General features: G+C 43.7%; 1 protein-coding gene across 1 annotated transcript in view; it reads left to right on the forward strand.

Annotated features, from left to right (window-relative positions):
• PLG (plasminogen) overlaps positions 1–19597 on the forward strand; it is a 46578-nt gene extending 26981 nt beyond the window's left edge. The window contains exons 11-19 of the mRNA XM_008067894.1: positions 3151–3332; positions 4454–4602; positions 6646–6739; positions 9913–10033; positions 12075–12149; positions 12746–12886; positions 15450–15556; positions 18497–18642; positions 19371–19597. Coding sequence (XP_008066085.1) covers positions 3151–3332; positions 4454–4602; positions 6646–6739; positions 9913–10033; positions 12075–12149; positions 12746–12886; positions 15450–15556; positions 18497–18642; positions 19371–19532 — 1177 coding nt within the window. The 3' untranslated portion in view covers positions 19533–19597. The remainder of the gene's footprint in view (positions 1–3150; positions 3333–4453; positions 4603–6645; positions 6740–9912; positions 10034–12074; positions 12150–12745; positions 12887–15449; positions 15557–18496; positions 18643–19370) is intronic.
• The last annotated feature ends 421 nt before the right edge of the window (positions 19598–20018 follow it).

Genomic DNA, 20018 nt, shown 5'->3' on the forward strand with positions numbered 1-20018 from the left:
GGCTACATGAGATATCATGATATCATCTCTCTCATGGCTAATACAATATGTGATTGTGTTTTAATAAAGTCTTAATTTTAGTTTCTAATACAATATATATTCATAGTGTATAAATATATAAAAACTAAAGCTCTTTGGGATCCTCAATACTTTTTGAGAGTGTAAAGGGGTCCTAAGACCAAAAACTTTGAGAACCGTTGACATAGATAACAACTTAAGAATCTAGAAAAAGAAAAGCAAATAAAACCCAAGTAAGCAGAAGTAAGAAAATAACAAAAATAAATTAAATTCAATGTAAAAGAAAATAAACAAACAATTGAATAAATCAATGAAACAAAAAAGTCAATTATTTGAAAATACTAATGTGGTTGATAAAACTCTGGCCAAACTAATTACAAACAAAGGAGAGAACACAATCATCAGCATCAGGAATAAAAGAGAAGAGGAGGCATCACTACAGGATCCCATAGGCATTAAAAGATAATAAGAAAATATTAAAAACAACTTTATGGCCAGGCACAGTGACTCACACCTGTAATCCCAGCACTTTGGGACACGGAGGTGAGAGGATTGCCTGAGCCCAGGGGTTCAAGACCAGCCTGGGCAACTTGGAAAGACTTCATCTCTATAGTACATCAAAAAATTAGCTGGGCATGATGGGGCACATCTGTGCTTCTAACTACTTGGAAGACTGAACTTGAGCCCAGCAGTTTGAGGCTATGGTGGCCATGATTGTGCCACTGCAGTCCAACTTGGGCCACAGATTGAGACTCCTACTCAAAAAAAAAAAAAGAAAGAGCTATTTTATGTTAATAAATTCAACAACCTAAATAATGTGGACTAATTCCTTAAGAAAAAAACTAACAAGTAAATCAGACACTGAATAAATTGAACTTCTAAACAGTCTGTTATATATTAAAGAAAATATGTGTATATATTCTTTTATATACTAATATATTTTAATAAATAAAAAAACTTCCCACAGAGAAAACTCTAGACCCAGATGGCTTCATTGGAAATTTTATCAAGTATTAATGAGGCAATAAATCCTTCACAATTTGTTGCAGAAAACAGAGGAGGAAGGAACACTTCTCAACTCAATTCATGAAGACAAAAATATCCATATCCAAAAAAGTAGACAAGGATATTTCAATAAATTGTAGAACATTATCTGTTGTGGATATAAACACACAAAAATTTAACAACAATTAAAACATTGAATTCAGCAATATATAAAAATATTTTTATAATCAACATGATGATCATCATGAAAAAGTGGAGCTTTTCATGAATGCAAGGTTAGTTTAACATTTACACAAACAATCAATGTCATCCAACTTAAGAGAATAAAAGTGATAAATCACATGATTACATCAATAGACGCAGAAGAAAATTTTTACAAAATTCAACATTCACCCACGATAAAAAGTCTCAACTAACTAGGAATAGAATGGAAGTTTTTTAAACTAATCAAGGGCAACTACAAAAACCCTCTAGCTAACAACACAAGACCAAAAAATAAAAATAAAGTAAACATTTGAAAAGGAAGAAGCAAAACTGTCTTTATTCACAGAAAACTTGATTAATGGATGCAGAGAATCCTAAAGACTAATATGTGAATTTTGCAGAATAAAACAGTATATAATGGTTAATATATAAAAATTAGTTGTATTTCTATACACTAACTATGATCAATTGAAAACCAAAAATTTAAAAATCCTATCACTGGCTGGGCACGGTGGTTCATGCCTGTAATCCCAGCACTTTGGGAGGCCAAGGTGGGCTTGAGCCCAGGAGTTCAAGACCAGCGTAGGCAACACAAGGAGACTTCATCTCTTAAATAAAAAAAAAAAAAAAAATTTTTAAATTAGCAGGGTGTGATGGTGTATGCCTGTAATCCCAGCTATTTAGTAGGCCAAGGCAGAAAGATTGCCTGAGTCCAGGAGGTCAAGACTTTGTCTCTGCACTCTAGTCTGGGCAACAGAGTAGACTCTGATTCTAATAATAATAATAATAATAAATTTAAAAAGTCATATTACTAGCAATAGTACCACAATTACAAAATATTTTGTGATAAATTTACCACTACATGCACAAGAACTATGCACAGCATACTATAAAACATCGTTGAGAAAAAGTTTAAAAGATCTAAGTCATGATATCCGTGTTTATGGGTTAAAAATCTCAGTATCAATTCTTATCAAACCAATCCTTGCAATTAACCCATGCTCAGACAGAATGCAGAATTCCAGCCATCTTTGTTTTTCTAAAGTAATAAAATGTATATGCTAGAGTCATCAAGACAATTTGTAAAAAGAGACTGACAGACTCTAATTTAAAGACTTTCTGACATATTGGCAAAAAGCTAGACAAACACAAAGAGAAACAATCCAGCATCAGACACCACCCCCCTCCCTGAGATCCTCAATCTACTCAGCCGTCTCCCTGCATCCCTTGGATCCAGCCATTTGTTCTTTAATCCCATCCCCCATTCCCTCAGTCCCCAAGCAGCTGTACCAGTAAGGGATGGACCGAGAGCAGGAGAGGGACTCTGGTCCATGGATGCAGTCTAGAAAAGCGACCTCCTGCGGGTGGCTAGTTTTCCAGGGCAGCTTCTACAAGCCTTTCAAACCAAACCCACTTGATCTACCTGAGGCCATATTTACAATATCACTTACATGAGCATTTTAGCTACACTGTGACTAAATAGACTAAGAGGGCTAGCCCGGGCAAGTTATCATTGTGAATGTCATTTCTTTCTTGGGGAAATATGCTTGGTCATATACAGAGGATAGATACAGATAGGTTTGTTTGTGCATTAGGCCACTAAAATACATGTATTTGGCAGAATGAGGACAAACGATATTCTGATACTTTCTTTTACACATTTATGTATAATCTCAGTTTTGATATGGAGCACACATTACTTTTGATTGTTTAAAATAAAAATTATAATCTATCTTTGTAATGTGCACAGTTGTTCAGAAGTTAAGGACTGTTTATGCCCATGGCAATGTTACTGTACTTTTAATGGGAATATTTCAAAGTCACTTGTTCACATTTTGTGATTAAAAAAAAAATTTAGGGGGTGCTGGGCACCCCTGAAGTTTCTCCCACTTGTGGTGACCTTCATTGTTTTGGGATTTGCAGTGGCTTAGAAATGAACTACTGCAGGAATCCTGACGGTGATAATGGCCCTTGGTGTTACACCACTGACCCAAGCGTCAGGTGGGAGTACTGTAACCTGAAGAAATGCTCAGAAACAGAAGGCAGTGTCGCAGGGCCTCCGACGGTACCCCAGGCTCCAAGCATGGAGGCTCCTTCTGAGGAGGGTAAGAAGTCTGTGGCCAGGCATCTCCACACTCAGACACGGGGATGAAAAGAGATGGAGAACCTTCCTGATGCTGAAGGCTTCGGTGCTACGGGGAACACGAGTGTTGGTTGTGGCTCTGCCAAGTGGAGGCAGGCTTTAGCGCCCTCTATGGGAGAGTCTGAGCTGTTAGTGTGTCCACAACGTGGGTGGGTGGGCGGTGTCTTCAGGACTGGTGCAGACACTCCAGGGTGCTGACTCACCACTCACCTTGGTATAAAACTTGTTATTTTAGTGCCTTAACCAAAATTCCTATTCTAGCATCCCACCACATTTATGATTATTTCCAAGCCAAGAAGCGTTTCCAGTAACTTAAAAATAGACAGTGTTGTGCCAGGCCTGGTGGCTCATGCCTGTCATCCCAGCACTTTGAGGTGGATGGATTGCTTGAGCCCTGGAATTCAAGACCAGCCTGAGCAACACAGATCTCATCTCTACAAAAAATGAAAAATAATAATAATAAAAATAGCCAGACGTGGTGGTGTGCATCTACAGTCCCAGCTACTCAGGAGGCTGAGGTGGGAGGATCGTTTGCACCCAGGAGATTGAGACTGAGGTGAGCTGTGATTGTGCCACTGCACTCCAACCTGGGAAATAGAGTAATAATCTGACAAAAAAAAAAAAAAAAGGCCAGGTGCAGTGACTCAAGCCTGTAATCCCAGCACTTTGGGATGCCAAGGCGAGAGGATTGCCTGAGTCTAGGGGTTCGAGACCAGCCTGAGAAACTTGGTGAGACCTCATCTCTACAATAAAAAAAATATTAGCTGGGCTTGGTGGTGTGTACTTGTAGTTCCAGCTATTTGGAAGGCTGAGATGGAAAGATTGCCTGAGCCCAGCAGGTCGAGGCTACAGTGGGCCATGAGTGTGCCACAGCACTCCAGCCTAGGCAAGAGAGCGAGACTCCAATTAAAAAAAAAATTCCACGCACATAGGCAGTGTTTATTGCAATCTTCAGCATCCCAATTTCTGAGGGATGTGATTCCCTGAATCTGTCATCTCAGAGAAACCTCACACAACAGCATTTGTTCTATATTGTTCTGGGTCTATGTAGCAGCACATAACCACCTATTTTCTCTCCTACAGACTGTATGTTCGGGAACGGTAAAAAATATCGGGGCAAGAGGGCGACCACAGTCACAGGGACTCCATGCCAGGAATGGGCTGCCCAGGAGCCCCACAGACACAGCATTTTCACTCCAATGACAAACCCACGGGCGGGTCTGGAAAAAAACGTAAGCCGCTTTGAGTCTCCGTTGCCTTCTGCCAACCAATCTATGCAAACAGAATTGGTTCTGTGTTACAGAAGATCTGCCTGGTCTGTTGTGGGGAGCGGGAGGGGAGGAAAAATCCAGAGATTTCAGGGGACTAAGCCTAAAATATCATTGACGTTGGCATTGGCATGGGAAATGCAGCAAGCAGACATCCACGGTCATGGTTCCCCTTCTTGGGCCTCCTGTTTCTGTTGGTGATGTTTCTTGTCATCTGCTTCCATTACTATGTGCCATTTCTAGTTTCTAGTACTTGTCTTGTAGGTTCTAGTGGTCAAAGAAGCCCTTTGTGACATTTTAGTCAGATTTTTCCAGAAAAAAATGGGCTATACCACCAAAATCCTACAGCAGGATTTCTCCTAGTCTCATACACTCTCTGGGATGGTTTTCTTCGGAGGATACATCTAGGGAAGTCTGAGATCAAGGAAAAACCAAACTGTTTCCCCTGTGTTATGTTACACTCAACGTAACACAGACACCAAGTGCATGGAGGGTTCCCCACATGTGTCAAGTGGTTCACCAGAAGATACCAGCTGGGTCACCTTCAGTTTAACTCAATCCTGACACCACCTACCTGGAAATAGTGTCAGATCCCACAGGTTAAGGGCTCAGTTCCACAAGACTGCCCCAACTTCAGATGACAGTCATAAGTTCCAAGTTATGACCTGTACTTCTGACCAACCGGCTATAAATCTGTATAAATCCATGAACATCTCTTCAGGTTTGATTGATTTACTGGAACAGCTCACAGAACTCAAGAAAGAACTCTACTTATATTTACCCATTTGTTTAAAAAGATCTTATGAAGATGAATAGCTAAGTGGAAGAGATGTATAGGGTAAGGCCTGTGGGAAGGGGCTCAAGCATCCATGCCCTCTCCAGTGAGCCACTCTCTTGGATCCTCAAGGGCTCAGCTATTTGGAAGTTCTCCAAACCAGTCCTTTTGGGGTGTTATGGAGGCTTCATGATGTAGTCATGATTGATTGCATCATTGGCCATTGGTGGCCAATTCAGCCTTCAGCTCGTCTCTTATCCCTGGAGGCTGGAGGGTGGGACTGGACAGTTCCAATCCCCTAATTATGTCGTTGGTTCCCCTGGCAACCAGCCCTCACCCTGAGGCAATCCAGCAGCCCACCAAATGTTGCTTCAGTAGAACAAAAGATGCTCCTATCACCCAGGAGATTCCAAGGGATTTAGGAACTGGGGAGGCAGAAACCAGATATATATATTCTATCACAATATCACAGGAAGGTAAGAGGAAGTCAAAGCCCTTCTGTGTCTTGATCCTTGGCGGGCACACAGTCCTTAGAAATAAGCGTTTCTGAATCAACAGCAAGCAGACCTCATAATATAGAAGATCATGGAAGCCAACCAGGGACACAGAAAGTCAATGATGTCCCACCATCCTCTGTTTCTAGGGCTCTAAGACCCCCTGGCTCAGACACTTGGAAGGGATGCCCATTCTCAGAAGACTCTTCAGAGTCACCATCCTCTGTCCAGGGGAGTGGATGTAACTCCTTTTGAACAAGGGGACATGACCAATGGCTTTGGAGCTTTCAAAAAAAAAAAAAACTTTGCCAAAAAAAAAAACAAATAAAAGAAACACCCTCTTTCATCTTTTTGAATTGGCGTTTCACTCTGCTGCCCAGGCTGGAGTACAGTGACATAATCACAGCTACCACAGCCTTGATCTGCTAGGCTCAGGTGATTCTTCTGCCTCAGACTTCCAAGCAGCTGAAACTACAGGCGTGAGCCACCACGCCCAGCTAGTTTTTGATTTACTGTAGAGATGAGCTCTTACCAAATAGCCCAGGCTGGTCTCAAACCCCTGGTCTCGAGCAATTCTTTCACCATGGCCTCCCAAAGCTCTGGGATTAGAGGCTTGAGCCACTGGGCCCCGCCATACCCTTTCATCTTCTAAGGATGAAAGTGAAGGGTCTGTGTACCAGGACACCTTTCCCATCTCCTGCCCCTGTGAGCCAGGTCTTAATGCTTGCTTGTTTTCAGTACTGCCGAAATCCTGATGGTGATGTCAATGGTCCCTGGTGCTACACGATGAACCCAAGAAAACTTTTTGATTATTGTGACGTCCCTCAGTGTGGTAAGTTGCTTTTTATTTTTTGTAAGCAAGCTTCTTTAATATGAATCTGCAATAAAAAAAGAAAAAGCGTTTCTGAACTGAGTGTCTCTGGGCAGGAGGTGGCCACTCTCCTCTCCCGAGCCCTGTCCTCAAGATTACTGGCATCTTGAGCTGGACCTGCTACTAGCCCCATTTGTGAGGGGATTCCCCCCACCCCCATACACAAAGCTTCAATAAACATAATACAAAATCCCCAAGGAGCAAGCTTAGAGGTGATCTGATCAACCCTGAAGGACCCCACTGAGATCGTCAAGGTTTAGCTTGGGAAGCATGAACAACAAATGTAGTTAATACAGATGGGAAACTTCCCCCTTCGGCAGTTGAGAAGCAAGAAAGAAAGCACAAACCTCAGAAAACAACCGAGGTTCTACTGTACATTATAAACCTATACACTGCATCCTAAGAATTCAATGGAAAATACTGCAGATCTTGATTTAATCCCAAATTGCCTTTCTCCTAAGATGACTGACCACTCATTGGCCACACATTAGACGTGTAACTTAGAGACAGTCTGTTTGGGTGCCTCCTCATTGCTCCAAGATTCTTCTAGGGAATAAGAGTCTTGGATCAGGGGAAGAGGAGTTAACATTTGCTACTGAAAGATTGGAATATACAAATTCGTGGGTATTTCTGGAGTAAAAAATATAAGCCACTTGGACTTGGCCTGTTTCACTTTTTGCTGAGCAGTTTTTACTAACGGAACTTGTTCCAATTACAGCAAACCATTCTGAACTTCTCCTTTGCACAGTTTGATGGCTTGTGGTTTGTGTCCACCATGTGGAGAGTCCTTGAGCTCTGAGGGGGAAGGAGCTTGACTTCCAAAACCATTGAAGACCAACTTCCCAAGTTTGTGTGGGGAGGCAGTTTAGGGTAGTGGTTAGACCATGGAAGCCATGCTGCCTAGGTTTGCATTTGGACTGCTCTCAGGCAGAGAGGAGGAAGGAAGGAGGTGAGGGTGATAAGGAAGATTCTGCCTAGCCGACATTGTTGTAAGATGACGTCGTGCGCTCCAGGTTCAGCAAGTGGATAGCTGACTTTTTCTCTAGCTGGTGCTTTTGTGTCTGCTTTGCAGAAACTCTTGCGAGGGCCCCTCCACCCTCAAGTGCCTTGATGGGTCAGTGCCTGCCATCCACTTCTGCCTTGGTTGGCATACCCCACTGCCTTTCCCCTCCAGGCTCTTCATCCTTGACAGATTACCTAGAAGTACAGCCCAGGCTGACATTCCTGCCTCAGACCCTGCAGTTGTGCCTGGGACTCATGCACCTTGGATTATCTTGGAAGGGAAATGCAGTAACTTCCCTGGTGCGATTCTGGAATCTTCACCCATCCTGAGGATATACAAGAACCAGGTTCTTAGAGATTGGAGAAAGAAGTAAGCAAGGGAAGATCTTTTTTTCTATAGGCTGTGAGGTCTCTGCACCTCATCTTGATGTGAGGCGAGAGAGGTGAACCCCAAACTTGGTGAGACGGGCTCCCAGCAGACACTTGGTGGTCTCAAGACCTGTTTCCCCAGAAGGATGTGGTGGGTGGGATACCCAGGCCCAATTCATGCTTGAGAAAGCTGAAGCCTCTGGTAGTGAGTGATTTCTGTCTCATTTCCACCAGCACACTCAGTACAAATAATAAGGAAATAAAAGCAAATAGAAACCTTCGTTTTTGTTTTGAATATAGAGATCAGGGGCCATCATCTTTGTAGAGATGCTTCTGGTTCCTGATGTGCATCTACTCTGTGTAAGGCATGCTGATGGAAACTGTGTCCAGTAATCAGCATTAGAGAGAAGGAGTTTGTTAGAAGTCCAGGCTTCTTATTTTATTTTACTCTAGTTTTTGTTTTTATTTTATTTGAGTTGGGGTCTCATTCTAACACCCAGGCTAGAGTGCAGAGGCATGATTATGATGATCATGGCTCATGGCAGCCTCGTCCTCCTGGGCTCAGGCAATCCTTCCACCTCAATATCCCAAGTAGCTGGGACTACAGGTATGTGCCACCACGCCCAGCTAACCTTTAAATTTTTTGTAGAGATGAGGCTTCGCCGTGTTGTCCAGGCTGATCCCAAACTCCTGGGCTCAAGCAATCTGTCTGCCTCAGCCTCCCAAAGTGCTGGGCTTACAGATTGAGCTACTGTGCCCGACCAGGCTTCCTTTTCCAAAAGACTTCTCTATATAGATTCTCAGAACAGACCATGGCAAATGAAAAGTTACTTGGAAAATTCAGATTCCAGATTCACTGGAGTGTAGAAACTCTGGGTGATTAAGATGGACAGAATTTTCTCTTGCATTTGTTATTAACAGCGGCTCACATGTATATTCCTGAAGACCCTGAAGGGTTGCAGACCACGGATGAGCACTTTTGAACACGCTTTGTGGCCCCTAAGCTGCTTTAGGCATTAGGGGGTGGTATTAATGGTGGGGCATGAACCTGCTCTCCTGGGACCTTGCAAGTTGGTTGGGAGGGAGGGCAGGTAGTAGATGAGAGGAGAATAAAGACTTATGTGTGTAAATCACGCCCATGGTGTTGGGTTAGACATGGGAGGCTTCCTGGAAGAGTTGCCCTGAAGTTGGCTGGGAGAAGGCAATATTTCAGCTAAGGATACATACAATCACATACACACACATGCAATTCACGCACACACAGAAATTCACATGGAAAAAAATACCCTTGGTGCCTTTCCACGGGAATGACAACTAGAGTTTTTAGTATACTTCACATGGTGTAGATGGCAGTGAGGATGATGATGATGATGATGAAGGATGATGCAGGCTCTAACATACCACATTGAGCTAGAATGACAACTACAATTCACCATTCGTGTCAATCAGTAAAGGTCTCAACAAACGCCAAGCGACGCCAATGCATATTCTCAACAGCAACCTAATTCTAACCCTAACCCTAACCCTAACTTCAACAAAATAATAAAAAGTTCTTACATGTCCTTGAAAGGGAGGGTTGTCTACCACCACTTTTGAAACTTAGAGAAAATGTTTCAAAATATGCTTGGGTTTTTTGCCATCTGATCAGGGCTTTGTGATGTCACAAATTTGGTGTTTGGCCATGAGCCTTGAACTTGTCTTGCATTATATGACAGAAGTGCCACCTTTGGCTCAATTGTGACTTTCCCCACTTTGCACCACAGCGATCTCTTCCTTTGAATGCGGAAAGCCTCAAGTGGAGCCCAAGAAATGTCCTGGAAGAGTGGTAGGTGGGTGTGTAGCCCACCCACACTCCTGGCCCTGGCAAGTCAGTCTCAGAACGAGGTAAGAACCATCCAGAAATGACTTGTGCCCTTTTCTCTGTGAGCTCCTCAAAACCTTTCCACATTGACACCAAACCCACATGGCCAGGGTTGCATGTCTGCCTCTATAGTCTCCCAAGGAGGAAAGAAAAACTGTAAAAATAGAAATAAAAATTTGCCCCCAGGTTCTCTACTTTGAAAATGACCAGAATTGGATTTTTTCTTCTTAATCTGCAGATGCAGTAATCTACACCAGGTTCTGATATTGCTGGAAAAATATCGAAGATGCTTTGAGGTTTATATAGCTATCCATTGTCTTCTGTAAAATGAAAAGGAAAGGAAATTTCTAGAAATATGATACTTTGTGGGGTGGGTTGGGGGTAAGGAGAGAATTATCTGCAGGCTCTCGGAGGTGCAGATTTTTTTTTTAGACTTTTTGGAATAATGCAATTGAACGCAGAGGCTACTCACCCATTCACAAACACATGGACAAATTATAGTTCACACTCACCATAGTTTAAGAGTGATCAGTCTAATCCCACAGAACCTGGGCGCTTGGGGCTACCATTTCCGTGGAATGTGCCTTCGGCAAGTTCCATTTTCTGGAGTATCTCTTAGGAAGCACACACAGCACAGGCTCATCTGCTTGTATTGTGCTTCCCCGGCTCGTGTGGTCACTGCTCATCATGGAAGCTCCTTCCTCCACAAGCTTGTACAATGCCATTCGTGAACCTGACTACGTTGTATTTCACTCTGTTGTTGCATGAATTTTTCTTTACCGTGTCGTTTAGTGACTCCTTCGTATAGAGAGATTTCACTCTCTGCATATTTCAAATTCGCTTTTCCCCAACTATGCCGGAGGACTTGTCCCGACCAATGTGTCAGCTTGCTGTGGTCATGCACTTAATATCCATACCCCTTGTCATTGTCATCTGGTTTTGAGTGGCTTACATCTTCTGTTTTTGTTTTAGATCCAGGAAATATGCATCCGTGTTCATTACACGGAATGGGCCCCCTGAGACCCAAGTGTAGTGGTGGGGCTTGGGTCTCAGGGGACCCGTTCCCTAGATAGTGAGCGTTGTGTCCTATAAGTAATTTATGAACCCTGATCAACTTCTCACCTTCCCCCTTATTGATGTCCCTGGTGTCTATTATTTCCTTTTGGGGTACCATTTAACTCCCGCATATGAGTAAGAAAATGTTTGTGAGTCAGTTCATTTAGGGTGATGGTCTCCAGCTCCATCCATGTTGCTGCCAAGGACATAATTTTGTGTGTGTGTGTGGCTGCATAGTCACACTTTTCTTTTTCTTTCTTATTTTATTTTATTTTTAATTGGAGTCTAACTCTGTTGCCCAGGGTGGAGTGCAGTGGCACGCTCACAGCCACTGCAGCCTCGACCTTCCAAGTAGGTGGAACCACAGGTGCATGCCACCATGCCCCGTTAATTACTGATTTATTGTAGAGATGAGGTCTTGCCAAGTTGCCCAGGCTGGTCTCAAACCTGTGGGCTCAGGAAATCCTCTTACCTCGGTCTCCCAAAGTGCTGGGATTATAGGTGTGAGCCACCATGCCCAGCTGTCACAACATTCTTATCAACTGCTGTATGCCTATACAGTCCCATAAAGTAGGTGATTTGGGAGACATCCCCACAAGGGAGAGTTTCCCAGGTGGGATCAGGAGACTCCCAAGAATCCCTCTGCTCAGAATTATACCTGGCTCCTGAGGAGGGGTTCATCAGCTCCTGTGTAGAGAGACTTGGAGGGAAGGTCTTTGGCTGATCACTTCCTTTGGAGTCCAGGGTTGCCGGGTTAAAGCCAGGGCCATGACATAGGCTTTGTTGTCCCATGGCTGAGCTGTACCTCTATCCCAGCCATCTTGAAGAGTGGTCTAGGTGTGCCCACGACCACAGCATGGTTCAAAGCTATAACACCCTGAGGCTGGTCTGGTAGCCTTCTCCTTTGGAAATATCACATTACCAATAGGGAGTGAATGTGTCATTCTGTACAGTGGAGCATAATGAACCATCAGTCTGCACTAAAACCTTGCCTTGTTCTCTTTCTAGATCTGGAAGGCACTTCTGTGGAGGCACTTTGATATCCCCGGAGTGGGTGCTGACTGCAGCACACTGCTTGGAGAAGTACGTTCAGGGGACACCAACATGTAGTCTTATCTTGAAGACTTCTTCCCCTCCCTCCCTCCCTCTTTTCTCTTCCTCCCTCTCTCTCCCTCCCTTCATCGCTCCCTTTTCTTCCTCCCCTTCCCTCTCTCCCTTCCTCCCTCCTCGCCTCCCTCCCTGTCTCTATCCCCCTCTCCATCTTTCCCTTTCTTTCTTCCTCCCTTCTTTCGTCTCCTCTCACTTCCTTTCTTCTTCGGCAATGACCCTGGTGACCGGGAGTGCATGTGCAGAGGTCTGAGGCAGAATTGCCAGGGCAATTGGGTGAGAGAGTAGGGAAGTGTTTCTAGAGAGAAACTGCAGAAGGAAGAGCTGCTGTGGTTTATTCTGTGGGTCTGGATAAACTGCAGGACAGAGCTGTCACTGCCTCTGGCCTCAGTCCCTGCCAAAGCACCCAAAAACATTTCTCAACTGCCACGGTCAGGAAAATGTGAATTTTGTTTTGTGCCTCTCAGAAATCACTGATTCTGGATGGCTAAGGGTCTTGGGGAGACAGTGCCATGTTTGTTCATTATGAAGGGTTAGATCGCATTTTGCTCTTGACATCTCATCTCTCCTAGGTCCTCGATTCCTGCGTACTACAAGGTCATCCTGGGTGCACACCAAGAAGTGAGACTTGAATCAGATGTCCAGAAAATAGAAGTGGCTAAGTTGTTCTTGGAGCCCTCAAGAGCAGACATCGCCTTGCTGAAGCTGGATAGGTATGAGCTCACCTGGGCATTTATTAACCCTGTGCCAGGAAGACATTTGTTTCACGACTGGGTTTTGTGAGTTGTAGTCCCTACATAGCAGTGGAGAGGCCATCTGTGACATGAAAGGCTCAAGGACTTTGGGGACAGCATTGAACTTCAACCACAACGCCATAGACAGCTGTGACCTTGAAAAAGACAATAGCACTTAGGTTTCTTATATGGAAAAAGAAGTTGAAACGAGGCACCCTGTTGCCCCTGAATCTCTCTCATTCAGTTTTCCCCAGTGAACACACATTTATGATCAGAGAATGAGTCTGCTACTTCAGGCTAACAATGCTCCTTCCATCATAATGTGTGTGAGAAGCAAATGAGATTGTTTATTTCAAAGCACTTAAAACCCCACAATACTAAAAAAACCCACAGGCACAACTTACAAATGCAAACCATACCAGTATTTACATATGCAAACCATATCGCTATTATTTACAAATCACATCACTATTATTTACAAATGCAAATAATATCATTATTATTTACAAATGCAAGCCATATCATTATTATTTATAAATGCAAATCATATACAAATGCAAGCCATATCATTATTTTTTACAAATGAAAATCATATTATTCGCAAATGCAAACCGATTGTTATTTACAAATGCAAACCATATCATTATTATTTGCAAATGCAAATCGTATTATTATTATTATTATTATTTACAAATGCAAATCATGTTATTATTATAGCTTTCTTTGACTTTATCTTTCCTGCTGAAATCTTATTTTATTAAGCCTGGAAAGTGATACATCTGCTTATCTTGGTTAAAGTAGGACCTTTGGAGATGGGTTCCAATGGAAACAGCCAGCAGACAGAAAGCTGTGTGGAGAGCAGGCACGTTTGGGGCAGATGATGAGGCGTGCAGGGTGTATTAGCTGTGCTGGTGGGTTCTGGAGGGTGATGATGACATGGGGAGGGTGATGACGACATGGGTGGAGACGGCCAGGCCTGCACAAAGTAGTCATCAGGGGTCCAAGATGCCCTATTGGGCCTGGTCACAAAAATGGGGCAACTTTTCTGGTTCTGTAAACTAAGAGCTAACATCTAGGATGTTCTGACACTTTGAAAGTTCTTTTTGGCTAAGTTTTAAAAAGTAGGGCCAAGTATGGTGGCTGACCCCTGTAATCCTAGCACTTTTGTGAGCCTGAGGCAGGAAGACTGCTTGAGCCCAGAAGTTCAAGACCAGCCTAGACAACATAGCAAGACCTTGTCTCTACAAAAAAATTAACTGGGTGTGATGGTGCATGCCTGTAGTCCCTGCTACTTAGGAGGCTGAGGTGGAAGGATTACCTGAACCCAGGAGGCCGAGGCTGCGATGAACTGCAATCCTGCCACTGCACTCCAGCTTGAGCAGCGAGACTCTGATTCAAAAAAAAGGAGCTGGTTTCCCTCTTGTTCCTATGTTCTCCTTGCATCCCAGCAAATGTGCAAATATGAAGAGTCCTCTCTTCACGATCCTCAGACACTTGGGTAATGTGATGGCTGGAAGAAGCCATCTAGTGATCTAGTGAATGTTGCGTTCTGGGAGGGCTCTCTGACAGGCTGATGAATTTCAAGCTTTTGAGCACCCCCAACATCCCACACCCGGACAGTTCAGGGCAATTAGTGATTCACGAGAGAACCTCAGAGTGACAGTATCTGCGGGAGATGCTGGGTCTTTTGGGGCCTCTGAGAAAGGGTATCAGCTACGAAGTTGTCGACGATGGTTCTTAGAATAGGGTATTTCTCATTTCCAGGCTTCCCACCCACCAGGAACTCATTAAAGGGGAAGCAGGTCTAAAGTCAGAATTGTAACGCTTGAGAATCCCCAGAACTCTAAGGCACATGAATGTTCTTGGAAAAGAACCCCATCTTGCTTGTGCAAGGTGCTTATTTCCATGCTCCTTCTTCGGTACCTGGCCCTGTATTGGATTCTGACAGCTTGGTGTGGTAATCGAGAGGGAAACTGAGGGTCCAAGGATGAAGCAACTGGCTCTGGACAAACAATGCATGCGATATTACTATGGCCTAGTGACAGTGTTGCAGCTAGACATTCTGCATTTTGATTAATGCCCTTTTAGATTCATGTAAAAGGCCACTCTTGGTATAAAATTCCATAGTGCACATGATAAAAATGGAAATTGAATCTTGGCTGGGTGTGGGGCACACACCTGTTACTTGGGAGGCTGAGACAGGAAGATTGCTTGAGCCCAGGAGATCAAGGCTATAGTACGATGATGATCCTGCCTGTGGATAGTGACTACACTTACATCTGGGCAATATAGCGAGACCCTGTTTTTAAACAAAAAAGAAAGAGAAAGTTAGTCTTTGTTGTCTCTGTTCTCAAATGCAAAGACCACCAGCAGTTTCTTGTACACAACTGATGCCTTTGACATAGAACTTTGGTTCTGTTTCATTTGTAAGAGACTATGGGCAATTGTGAGCACAAAACACTGAATTCCATATTGCTCTGTATCACTGAAGCTAGGCCCACATCAGGGCAGTCCAGTGAAACTGTTAATGTTTCCCTTCCAGTCCTGCCGTCGTCAGTGACAAAGTCATTCCAGCTTGTCTGCCACCCTCAAATTATGTGGTCGCTGACCGGACGGTATGTTTCATCACTGGCTGGGGAGATACCCAAGGTGAGATAAATAAAATCGGTGACCTGCATAATGGCTCAGTTTTGACCTACAGCCTATATGACAAAGTGAGCGTTTTGGAGAATGGTACAAACTCGTTCCCCTCCTTGTCTGGGCACCTGCCTAAGTCTCCATAATCAGTCATCAAGGAACACAGGCAAGGGGAGAGGAACCGTTTCTTGGTGTCTTTTAGTCCATAAATTCATGGTCACATTGCTTCTGTAGGAGAGAGGGGTTTTGACACAGCCCACGAGTTAGGAGATTATTTTATTAATGTGAAGTTAGCCATGTTGGATTTCTAAACATGGTGTAAAACAATAACATTACAAGTTCCCTAAATACCCACATGTCTCATGTCTGGGAGACTGTCAGGGAGAGGACCTCTCAGTTCTATGATGGCATTTGGTGTTGGTGGATTGGCTGAGGGCCCAGAGGGGACGTCTATGCAGAATCTGGTATTGGCCCCCAAACTGTGTTGGGGACTCCCCTTATTCTCTTTGCAATAAGTCCTGACAATCATCATACCCATCAGTCTTGCCCCGAACACCAGGATAGCCTTAGGATTTCAGCCTCACTCCTCAGAGCTGTTGGGGACACTGGGATGGGAGTCTGAGGCCCTAGAAGAGTTCTGACTCTGCGGCAGGCCAGATGAACCTGGACGCATCACTCCACCCCTTTGCCATGTGGCTCCAACCTCTCATCCACAAAGCCAGTGTTTCCAAATTGCGTTTTCCACATTCGCTTTTTGCGTAAGTTTTCATTTAAAAAAAGGACTTCTGTCCCCAGGTCACCCTCGGCTTCCCAGCTCTCAGAACTGTCATCTCTTCTTTGAGCACTGGGTGGCGGCATCTCCTCACAGACTACATCCACTTGCAGTCCCCAGCAGTGAGTTGGTCACCAGCATCAGATGGCTTGCTCAAAGAGCAGATCCTAGGGCAGCAACACTTAGGACTAAATTGATTTTCAGCAGGATATTTTGCGAAGGGTGCTTCGTCCACACATCCACTCTGTTTAAGTGATGCACCGCCCTGCCCGAGGCTTGTGCAGTCAGGAGCCTCTGCCATGCAGTTCTCCCCAGTCAGGCACTGGGCGGGACCCTTGGCCAATGTCCTCTATGCTCATGTAGATTCCATATTGAGCCTAAGCTTTTTGAACCCAAGACAATGACATAAGTTCAGTCAGAGTCTTTGGGGAAGAGAGAGTTTCCTCAAGAGCCTGTGCCAGGTAGGAAAGCAAAGAGTTTTGCAGGACTCTAGTGAGGGCCGGGCTTGCTTAATGGGAACACCGAATGATTTATGAGAACACTGAGACGTCCCTGGGTGTGTCACTCAGAAAGACAGCATTTCCTCTGGCAATTTTGCACACGTTCCATTTCAATTTGGCAAAGGAAATAAAGCAGATTTTCATAAAAGCAATGTAAGCTAATAAAATAAGCTCACAGGAGACAATTCACTCTCCCTAATTGTCAAAGAAATGTAAACTAGCAAATGAATCAGGACAATTTCTACCTATGATATTAGCTAATATTTTACAAATTGAATATTCATAAGGGTGAGATGAAGTGATTTTTTTTTGCTAGTGAAAATTACACTTTTACACACCTTTTAAGAAAATAATTTGGCCACATTAATGGGAGACATAAATATGTCTACATAATTTATGAGAGTTTAGACTTCAGAAAATATTGAAGGATAAGAATAAATCTTATGAACAAAGATGTAGAACATTAGAAGCAAGGAGCTGATGACCCAGGCTCAAGGTAAGGCACAAAGCCATTCCAAGCCTCAGTTTCCCTAACTGTGGAACAGGAACGATAAACATGCCTACTTCATAGGACTGTTGTGAGGCTTAAATGCAATACACTACATGATGAGTTTGTTTCTGGAAAGGTTAATGCTCAGTAAACAATAGCTATTCTTATTTTATCACAGTAAAATATACACATTTACTATTTTAAGCATTTTGAAGGGCTCCACCGTGTGGTATTTAGTACATTCATAGTGACGTTCAGCCATCACCATATTTCCAGAACATTTTCTTCACTTCAAAAGGAAGCTTCATGCCTGCTAAGCAGTCACTCTGCATTAAAATATTTATTATGTAGATGGAAGCATTATTTAAAAACTCTTCATGATATAATGTGGAGTGAAAAATCTCAGGGTATGAAATTGTGTGATATGATGTAAGTAGTTTGAAAGGTACATAAAAAGCCTGGAAAAAGAATATATCAACAGAGTAGCAATTGTATTTCTCAAACTCTCTTTACATACTAAAATTATGTTTTATACTTTTAAAAGAAAAGCAAAAAACAAACAAAACCCAACAAATCCCAAAAACACCATAAAGAAGCCTAGATTGTGCTGGGTGCGGTGGCTCTTGCCTGTAATCCCAGCACTTTGGAAGACTGAAGTGAGAGATTGCTTGAGCCCAGGAGTTAGCCTGGGCAATATAGTGAGACTTCATCTCTGCAAAAAATCAAAAAATTATCCAGCCATACATAGGGAGGCACTCTTGTAGTCCCAGCTACTCGAGAGGCTGAGGTGAGAGGACTGCCTGAGCCCAGGAGACTGAGGCTGCAGTGAGCTGTGATCGTGCTCCCAACCTCCAGCCTGGGCAACAGAGTGAGACCCCAACTCAAAAGAAGAAGAGGAAGAAGAAGAGGAGAAGGAGGAAGAGGGGGAGGAGGAGGAGGAGGAGGAGGAGGAAAAGAAGAAGCTGCCCCCGCCCAAATTGTTAAATCCAGGTCTTGGGAATAAAATCCTATATGGTATTTATTACTTTCAAGGGGCAAAAAGATTTCTAACAGTGTTGGGGCTTGACTCCTTGTGTTATGCAGCCTCACAGACAAACAAGAGATCTGTTATTGCTGCTCTGCTGTTCACCAAATTTTCCCATCAACATGTTTTAGATCAGTAACCTTTTCCATCATCTTTTTCACCACAGGCACCTTTGGCGCTGGCCTTCTCAAGGAAGCCCAGCTCCCTGTGATTGAGAATAAAGTTTGTAATCGCTATGAGTATCTGAATGGAAGAGTCAAATCCACAGAACTTTGTGCTGGGCATTTGGCCGGGGGCACAGACAGCTGCCAGGTACGAAAAGACCAAAGTGGCTAGGCATGGTGGCTCACACCTGTAATCCCAACATTCTGGGAGGCCAAGTAGGGAGGATTGCTTGAGGCCAGAATCGAGCCTGGGCCACATAGTGAGATCCTGTCTCTAGTTAGAAGAAGAAAAGATAAAAAAGATCACAGGAAGTCTTGTGCGGTCTTGTCTTAGCCCCTTAGAATTTCAGTCCCCAAATGGCAAATTCAAGAAAGATTTGTCAACCCAAGGTCCCAGTCTAAATGTTGCTCAGAAACCCACCCTATAGGTCTGTCCCTGAATGCTCATTCAGACCATCTAAGGTGAGTTCTTGGGCCTTAAGTTCCAGATCTATAGTAAGAGAGGAGTGAGTACCATAACGACCACAGGCCACTGGAATGTGCAGGTGTCTGGGATTAGGATGGTGGCTTTTCCAGGAGGCAAGGGGTGGAAGGCAATTGTGCCCAGGATAGCCCAGTCTAAAGAAAGCCCCGAGGCAGGAGGGGATGAGAGCAGGATTGATACAGGATTTTTTTCCCCAGGGAAACTAAATGGTGTGGTTTTGTGAAGTATACCATGCTAAGTACTTAAACACTGCAGATGCTCAGATAGTGCATTAGTAAGTTCTTTTCTGATTTCAAATACTGGGAAAACATGCGTGGATAATAGTAGGATATCATCCATAATCAAAGGATGGCACCTTCATCTCCACATGGATTCTCCCTCCTTCTGTGCAGGGTGACAGCGGAGGACCCCTGGTTTGCTTCGAGAAGGACAAATACATTTTGCAAGGAGTCACTTCTTGGGGTCTTGGCTGTGCACGCCCCAATAAGCCTGGTGTCTATGTCCGTGTTTCAAGGTTTGTTACTTGGATTGAAGGAGTGATGAAAAATAATTAACTGGATGGGAGACAAAGGAAAGCATCAACTTGTCTAGCAGTAAGAGCGTGGGCAGGGAACTTGGCATGCTGAGGGTAGCCGACAGTCATCAAACCAAGACGCTGTCCACAGCTACCACCTACTGCCACGCCTCTGCATTTTTTGTATTATTATGTATACATTTTTCCTGTTCCTGGACTGCTGGATAGTAAGGCCACATGGCTATCGCCATTTGTTGAAAATAAACTCTGTACTTACTTTGAGTTAATCCTGTGTTTGGTCTTCAACGTTTTCATGTTCTTTGTTCATCCTACCAATTTTAAATGAACAGACTGCAATGACTTAGCTCTTTTTAAAAATAAGAAATCATTGCATAAACCTAGATATTATGGCCTACAACCCTCATAAACTGTCTGTTATAGCCTGTTGCTCCTAGGCTACAAAGCTATATGGAGTGTAGCCACACTGAACACTGTAGGTAATTGTAACAAATCACCAGATGATAAG

The sequence above is a fragment of the Carlito syrichta genome, unplaced genomic scaffold (genome assembly GCF_000164805.1).
Source record: "Carlito syrichta isolate Samal-C Ts95f unplaced genomic scaffold, Tarsius_syrichta-2.0.1 Scaffold309813, whole genome shotgun sequence".
NCBI classification, from domain to species: domain Eukaryota; kingdom Metazoa; phylum Chordata; class Mammalia; order Primates; family Tarsiidae; genus Carlito; species Carlito syrichta.